Genomic DNA, 8,549 nt, shown 5'->3' on the forward strand with positions numbered 1-8,549 from the left:
CCGTCCCCTTCCCGACGTCACCGGCCTCCTGGCCCTTTCCCCCTCCCCTCTGCTGCTTAATTCCCCTTCCCGCGCCACTATCCCTGTCCCTTCCCCTGTGCCTGTCCTTTAACGTCCTTGCCCCTCCTCCTCTAACCTGCCCTCCACTCCCCCGTCCCTTTCCGCCTCCCCCTGCCAGTCCCAGTCCCAGTCCCAGTCTCCTTCCGCTTCCCTTTCCTCTGAAAAAAAGGAGCATTCAGTATATACTAGTAGGGTACCCAGGGGTGATAGGTTGGTTACTCGTACAGACCCGAAGGCAGCCCGAGTAGGGTACCCAGGGGTAGGTACGAGGAGGAGGTACGAGTATCTCTAGCTGGGTCTAGCAGGTAGCTAGGTACGAGTAGGTACCTCTAGCCCCGAGGCTCTAGCAGACAGAAAGCCTACGAGCAGGTAGGGATACGAGTAGGTGTAGGAGATCTATAGTCTACTGTACCTACCTTCTCCCCTGGCCGGGGCCGGGGTTAAAAAAGCGCCACGGGCAGATCACCTGGTACGACCACGAGTACTCGTACAGGCAGGAGTACAGCTTACCGCTCCAGAGGCATGAGGGCAGGTGAGGGGATCAGATACAGGCAGGAGTACAGCTAGAGGTAGAGTATACATACGGGTACGAGTACCCATTTATACGTTGTGCCGGGTGACCCCGAGCTTGTTGTATTTTAAGTACTGCACAGTAGGTAGGTACTAGGTACCTACCTACAGTATGAGTCTGGGTGTCTGGTACTGGTAGGGTAGGTAGCGATGGACATACCAGCGCGCGCTTGCCAGTTCAAAAACCACGGTTGTGCTGCATGTGCCCCAACTCGACCTCGCAATCGGGAGACTCAGGGCTGCAGCGTGCTGTTGCACTCTCGCGGTGGCCACACTCTGCTATGCAGTGGGACCAGTAGCTTCGTAGTGCATTTAGTCAGGGTTATCACGTAGTGCGGGAAGCCCTCTATATGTATGCCTATTAGCTAGCCCCATCATGGGGTGTGCCGTCTCGGTGCACGCCGGAAGCTCTACGGTGCTTGCTCTACAATCAGGCAGTGCGGAACATAAAGCACGCCATGTGCGGTCGCCAAAACCCCCAACTCTTGTCAATCGCTTATGGCGGGGTGGAGACCGCCATGGAGAGGTGCATGTTCAGGACGAGCCTGTGTGCGATCAAGAAATCAGCGGCCAGGTGGTCGCGGGCGACGGGGTTCAATCCGCTTACAACCCAGACGATCATGAGTGGACCTCGCGGGCTCTGGCGCTCGCCTCTGCCGCCACGCCCTTCGTGCCCGCCCGTGTGTCAGCAGCCTTTGCCAGCGGGAAACTCGAAAGAATGAGGAGCGCTGCGGACCGAATCACGGACCCCCCGAAGTCTTCTCCCCCACGGGTTGTGACGGCCGCCCTCCTTATCGTGGACGTGTCGGGCTTCACCGCTCTAAGCGAGGACGCAAAACGCAGACTGGGCAGTGAAGGGGTGGAGACGTTCAGCTTGGCGCTGTCTACGTTCTTCTCGATCATGATCGACCTGGTGAACGACTACAACGGGGACGTGGATTGTTTTGCTGGTGATGCGGTGTTGATCGTTTTCGAGCCAATCGACGGATCGGAGCTGACGGACGGTGGCGCAGCAGTGCTGCATGCAACAGCTGACCTGCCCGGCTCGGTTGGCGGCACCACAACACACGCTGCAGAGCTAGAAAAGGAAGAACCCGGGCCCGAGGCACCCGAGTGCCTTCGGGCGCCAGTGAACAGGGCCGTCGCCTGCGCCCAAGCGATTCATGCACACCTGGACGGCTTTCGGAACGAGGTGGAGGATCCTCCGCTGAGAATGCACTCGGCCCTGGCGGCAGGTGAGAAGTTTAAGGCCTGCAGTAGGTCCTATTCATGGTGCACTTCGACTTGACATGACTGCTGTCACCACCGCTCTATCGGTCCCAGCTTCCCAAGGCGCCTGGCCAGGGGATTGTCTTCTTGTGAATACTGGGTGCATCGGCTAATGCCCCACACCCCAGGATATCAATTCAGCCGATGGCCTTGTCAACACCCTGCCTTGTGACAGGCTGTAGGCAGCCGGCCACTCCTGAAATTCGCAACATATGGCAACTTGGGGACCCCTAGTGCATGCATGATCAGTGTCACCCGCATTAACAACCACCACAACTGTTGCTGCATGGACTATGGCTGGTCCGCCGCAGGAGAGCTCACCTACATGGAGTGCGGTACGTGCCCGGCAGTGGGACATGTTGAGGCTTACCCGTTGCGATTGAAGACATTCCCAACATCTTACTATGGGCTTGGGCTCGCATGTGTGTGGTGGGAACGAGCAGCCTGGGTGCAGCTCTGGTGGATACCAAGCTGCAAGTTGCAAGTTTCGTGCAGCCACGAAATGCCATCATTGATTCACATTACATCGCGTGGGACACAATTAGTCAGGCCGTGCACACGCACTGCAGCGCCTGAGGGCAGGGGCCGGGCGCATTGGAATGACCGTTGCGGGTGTACAGCTGCGCTTGTTCGTTTTGTGTGTGTGTGTGTGTGTGTGTGTGTGTGCTGGTGTAGGGTAGGGGAGGGGAGGGGGGACGAGGGGCCGGGCTCGGCTTCTAGAATGCGGGTGAATGTCATGGACGGATGACTGCCGGCCATGGCTCGGACTGAAGCCCACTGCCCACACCACAGGTGGAGAGCTTTCTGAGCGCTCGGAGGCATTCATGCTGGGAGTGCCGCTCCTAGAGATTGCGCCCGCTCTAAGCCAGTCAGGCGTGTCGGAGATAGTGCTTGCTCCCAGTGCAGCGCGGCACTGGGGCTCGGCAGCCGGTCAGCGGCCGTTGCCCCCAGAGCTCGGCTGCTGGCGGGAGTCGGAGCTCCCCTCTGGTGGAGGGCTGTTGCTGCGCCCGGAGGAGGCCCCGCTGGCCGGCAGCATGGCCCCCAAAGTGCAGGCAGCCACTAACCAGCGAAGCAGCTTTGACGTGGAAAGCCGAAGGAGCTCCGAGTATAAACTGGGAGATGAGATGAGGCTTCGTAGGCGTTCCGGGATAAACACTGCTCGCTCGTTAGATGCTGTGGTCCAGCGGATGCGATGGAATTCAGAGGCCCGGAAATCGACGTCAATCGTTGAGCAGCCGGCAGTGACCCCACCAGGCAGCCAGTTCAGCATCGTCAGCTCCTCGGAGGACCGGGCAATGGGCGCGGGGGACCTCCTGCAGTTCATGCCAGAGTTTGTCAGGACGCAGCACATTGCCGGTCGGAGCGGGGCCGCGTTGACGGAGCACCGCCTGGTGACGGTGCTTTTCATCGTGGCAGACATGGAGGTGAGTCCCACCGGCCGTGCAGCCGTGTCTCAGGCGGCTTTGATGTTCACCCAGGGCTGCGCCGTGCCTCTGACCGGTCCGAGCGGTGGCGGTCCTGCAGCATGCAGCGCAGTGCACTCGCGCTGTGTCTGTGACGCTTCCCCCACTGAAATCATTGCCGGTGCCGTGCGTGGTGCTGCGCGGCACAACGTCGACCGCCCCTCCCCAGGAGCATGCAGCAAAGTTCAGGGACGGGGCTTGGACTTCTCGGCTGCAAACCGCGCTGGGAAAGAGCATCGATCTCGTGGAAGCGCAGATGGGCGGCGCCACTCGGCAGGTACGGGGCCTTCCCCCTGGTGTTGCCAGCAGTCACGAATGTTTGGCCTGGCCTGGTCTTGCCTTTGTCAGGCCATGGCGCGGCTCAAGTGATCCACAGCCGGACGCTGAGCAGCTGCTGCTGCTCCACGCTGTGTGTGTGTGCCCGTCAGATCACCGTGGACGACAAGGGGCTGGCGATGATATTCGTGTTTGGGCTGCCCGGATACCGCAGCAACGTGCAGAGCGTGGCCTGCATTCGCAGCGCCGGCAAGGCCCTCGACTTGCTGGCGGAGGCTGGGCTCAAGGGCACCGCAGGCGTGTCCATGGGGGTGTGCTTCTGTGGGCTCGTCGGCAACCCCCGCACCCGATGTGAATACGCAGTCATGGGAGGTGGGAGGCCACCCCCCCCCACCCTCTGCCCCCGGCCTCCCACACCCTCCGCGCCCCCGACACTCCCGGCCCCTCCCCTGGCCCTTCCCCTGGCCAGTCTGGAACTACGGGGCAGTAGCTGCCCATTGCCCTGAGGCCCTAGCACCCGCCGGCCTCACATCCCCTGGCACATTGCCCATGGCGCCGTCATGTGTCACAGGTCCGCTGGCGGAATTCACGGCCTTGGACAACGCTGCCGATGCCTGGAATGTGTGTGACTGACGCAGCGCTGTCCTCCCTTTTCGCTGCATGCGTCCCTGCAGATGTGGTCAACACAGGTGCCCGGCTGGCTGTCGCGGCCGCCAAGCAGGGTGAGCGGGTGCTGTGCAGCGAGGCTGTGGAAAGAGGCACGACCTCGGCGCAGCTGCAGGCCGACAAGCTGCAGCTGGAGCACGCCGGAACCATCAAGTTGAAGGGCAAGCGAGGGGAAGCCAAGGTGTTCAGGCCTTGCCCAGCTCCTGCTGACTCAGCAGCGACCATGGGCGGCCGTGCTGCCACCGTCGTCGGGCGGCAGCAGGAGACGGCTCTTCTGCTGCAGGCTCTGCACGGCCTTCAGGCGGGGAGCCGCGGGGTGGCGCTGGTTGTGATTGAGGGGGAAGCAGGCAGCGGCAAGTCTGCAATGGTGTGCGACGTGCTTCAGAAGCAGCACGTCACCAAGTGGCTGCTGGTGCGAGGGGAGGCGAGCACGGTGGCGTTTGGGATGTGCCGCAGCATCCTCAAGTGGCTGCTGGAAATGGACGACGAGCCCGAGGCCGCCGCCTGGTCATGGCTGCTGGTGGTACGTATGCCTGCGTTGCTTCCCGGCCTGACCCGACCGTCCTGGCGATCGGCCGTCCGGCATGCCGTGACATGCTGTGCCTGCGGCGATCAGAGGGCTCGGGTGCAGATCGAAACCAGGAGGGGGGGGGGGGGGGGGGGGGGATGTGCTCGGGAGCCTTAGCCTTCGGTGCACCGGCGGTTCTGTATGTCTGTCAGGCAGAGATACCCGGGAGGAGGGGGGGTGGTGGTCGCTAGAGCACAGCGCGACCCTCCCGGCCGCATGTGCTGATCTGATCGCACCGTGAGGCCATCTGCCCTCTCACTGCCGGTCCACACAGCACTGAAACACCGTCCCTCGCTGCCCCAGGGAGAGCAGAGCGACCGCACGAGTGTCCCGGCCATCCTCAGGCCGTGGTCACACGCCTTAGAGGCTCTCCGGCCGGGCGGGAACTGCGACATGACCGCTCAGCTGGAGACCCTGTACGCGGCAGTGCTGTGGGAGGCCCTGCAGCAGAGGCCCGTGGCCCTCCTGCTGGAAGACCTGCATGACGTTGATGACAAGTCACTGAGAGTCCTGACGACAATCGCCGCCCGGGTGCAGCCGACGGAGGCCGAGGGCTCGCAGGTGGAGGAGCGGCGGCGGGCGTCTCCTCAGGGATGTGGCATGATGCTGTGCACGTCACGCACGCCGGGGATACTCGGCAACCACACAAGGACCCGCAGCAGCAGCAGCAGCAGCGGAGCATCACAGCCGCCGGCGAATCAACGGCACCGGGTGATATGCCTGACACTGGAGCCCTTGGGCCCTTCCGCCATCCTGGAGATTGCGCTGTCGGCTCTGAAATGCGACTCCCTGGCTGAGCCCATTGCTAAAATCATCACAGGTGAGCAATACCCAAGGAAGGACGCGTCCCGGACCCGCACCGGGCACCACATGAGAGACAGAGACAGAGACAGAGACAGAGACAGGGCAGCAGCAGCTGATTTGGATGTGATACCGCATGCATGGCGTGAGACGGCTTTGTGTGCCCCACAGAGTGGTCCAACGGCATTCCGCGCAACACGGTGGAGCTGTGTGAGTGGCTGACCAGAGACGGCCTCGTCTCCGATGGGCAGCTGTCTGACAAAGCCGCCGGCATGGCGCTGGGGCAGTTGGTGCCGCCCAGCCTGCATGCCATGGTGCAGTCAGAAATCGACCAGCTGCCGCCGGCCCCTTCAATGGTCCTGCGCTGTGCCAGCGTGCTGGGCATGCAGTTCGACACAGCCGGCCTTCTTGGTATGGTGGACGCGGCGGTGGCGAGCGACGAGGAGACGCTCGGGCAGCGCCTGCAGGCCCTGGAGTCTGCCCACCTCATAGAGAGAGTCGGGCGCTACGAATACACCAGCAGCACTGAGGCGGCCGTCTCATGGAAGGTACGCCGTTGCCGCCCACTGAGATTGGACCGCCGCAGCTTGCAGTGAGCCGGAGAGACCAGGTAGCATCGAGGAGAGGGCCGGACCGGTCCAAGCCCTGACTGCTCTGTGATCGGTCGGTTGCGAGGGATTTCAGGGGCCGGCATGGGCCGGCACTCATTTCAGCAGAGAGCATGGCAGGATGTCCTTTGGGGATGGGCTGTTAGCCACGTCCAGGAACTGGGAGAGGGAGAGGGGGAGAGAGAGAGAGAGAGAGAGAGAGAGACAGAGAGCCTCGCTTCAGCGATGAAAGATAGTCAAGTGAATGTACCACTGATGGCTTTGGCAATACTCTGTGTGCTGCCTGCAGTTCCGTAGCAGTCTGCAACAGGAGGTGGCCTACCAGGGCATGGCGCGGTCGCATCGCCGGTCCCTTCACCGCAGGGCAGCGAGAGTGGCTGAGCAGCGGCTGATCGGTGTCAGCAACCTGATGGATGCTCGCCGTCTGTGGAGGATCCGGGTGAATCACCTGCTGAGCGGTGCCCGCAGCAGCGGCCGTGAGGCGTCTGCCAACAGCTTCTCGCTGATGGGTAAGCACAATCTGTTTCTGCTGGCCGATACACTGGAGGAAGCGGCGCTGAACAGCCAAGAGCTCGGGGACTACTCCGAGGCGATATCATACAGGGTATGGCCGAGCCATCTGTCCATCCATGGGTGTGACCCGGCGGCCGCACCCTTTCATGTTGAGAAAAAATGCAGGGTTCTCTTAGCTGCCGGAGGTGACCGGAAGGGCCACCCCCGACCGTGACCTCGACAGACCTCAGTATGTCTCGCCGTCGCAGCGTGGAATCAAATATACAGGAGGGGGATGGCAGGGAGACGGGTGCCGCTCCGCTGTGTTCTTGGAGGTCTGTTCGCTCATCAGCACATGTATGCCTGTATGTATGCATGCCGCAGGATCAAATGCTGGAAATCCTGCACCAGCAAAACACCTTGTTACAGTACAGGCAATTGGACATTCTACGCCGAGAGATCGAGGCCCTGCAATCGACGCACGGCTGCATGGCCACAATGACCACTTTCTCTAACGTGGTGCCCAAGCAAACAGAGAAAAGGTCCTTCCTTCCCGGCAGTCACAATCAGCCGCGTCCCGCACCGCACGCACTATCACAAAGAGCTGACGGCTGTCTGGGATTCCATCAGCCATAACACCGCTCCAGCCCCCATGACGTCTCACACACTCTCCTGTACACAGTCAGGCTGTAGTGTCCCGTGACTGGACAGCAGCCTGGCCGCACCCCCGCCTGACCGTCCTGCGTCGTGGTGATGCAGGTTGGGAGAGCTGGCGCACAGCCGATGCCAGGAGCTGCGGGCGCTGGCGGATGCCCTGACACAGAGTGCCGACAGGAAGCACCCCGCGAGCCGCAGGGCAAGCAGAATCGCGCAGCACCCCAAGACAGCAATAGCGTTGCGGCTGTGGATCATGAGCATTCTTTTTCCTTCTTTCGCCCCTGAGTTCATCGCCAACAAGGGGTTTGTCCGACCTGAGACGAGAGAAAGCGTCCTTGTCGCCGAGTGAGTGCCACGCCCCATGGAACTCGGCTCCGTAAACCGGAGATGCGCCGGAGGTTTGCTGACTGCCGACTGAAGCACTGTTTTGCGTCTTGGCATGTGCAGATTCCATCGCAGCGCCGACCGCACTGCGGTTCAACAGGCACTGCTTGGTGCCCACATCTGCGGTAGCTGCGTCAATCAGGCTCCTTGCTGGCAGCGGACGAGCATCGGGGAGGAAGTTTGGGAAGCGTTTCAGGCCGCCGGGGAGCCCCACGACTTGAAACACATAACCGGAATACCTGCTGGGATTATGATTCTCGTGAGCTGCCGGCTGCCAGGGGAGATCTGGTCTGGGCAGCTGGGAGGGCCGGCAGCGGCGGCGTGCATCGCTGCCCAGACCCAGAAGTACGATGACGTTCACAAGTCCTCGCTGTTGACCTTCTGGGAGTGCATCGAGGCCAGCTGGGAGCCGTGGGAATCGCCGAGGGTCCAACGCATCCGTCAGCTGCGGATGAAGTTCGGAGCTCTAGGCAAAACGGTGAGCATGGCCTGACCCACCACCCCTCATGTGCTGCTGTTTACTTTGCTCGAAATGTTGGACGGTGCTTGGCCTCAGCATGCCTCGGACGCTCTGACTGAACGATGCTTGGTACCGGCCGGTACACTGATCACTTCCACACGGCCTTGCCTCAATGCCTGTCCCTCCGGTTCGGCAGTGGCACAACATGGCGAAATGCCTCAATACTCTGCACCAAGCCCAGGAAGCCGCCGGCTGGCTGATCTCACCGTCTCCAG

General features: G+C 61.8%; 1 protein-coding gene across 1 annotated transcript; it reads left to right on the forward strand.

Moving 5' to 3' along the window:
* The first annotated feature begins 1,006 nt into the window (after nt 1-1,006).
* On the forward strand, nt 1,007-8,307 carry LOC142354819 (uncharacterized). The gene is made up of 12 exons (XM_075407185.1): nt 1,007-1,865; nt 2,211-2,234; nt 2,692-3,323; nt 3,532-3,639; nt 3,791-4,010; nt 4,313-4,827; nt 5,176-5,692; nt 5,845-6,221; nt 6,571-6,885; nt 7,158-7,315; nt 7,533-7,775; nt 7,878-8,307. Exons 1-12 carry the CDS (start codon nt 1,007-1,009, stop codon nt 8,305-8,307), a joined length of 4,398 nt encoding a protein of 1,465 aa, XP_075263300.1.
* The last annotated feature ends 242 nt before the right edge of the window (nt 8,308-8,549 follow it).

This window comes from Convolutriloba macropyga, unplaced genomic scaffold, assembly GCF_964194025.1.
Source record: "Convolutriloba macropyga unplaced genomic scaffold, txConMacr16.3 SCAFFOLD_5641, whole genome shotgun sequence".
NCBI classification, from domain to species: domain Eukaryota; kingdom Metazoa; phylum Xenacoelomorpha; order Acoela; family Convolutidae; genus Convolutriloba; species Convolutriloba macropyga.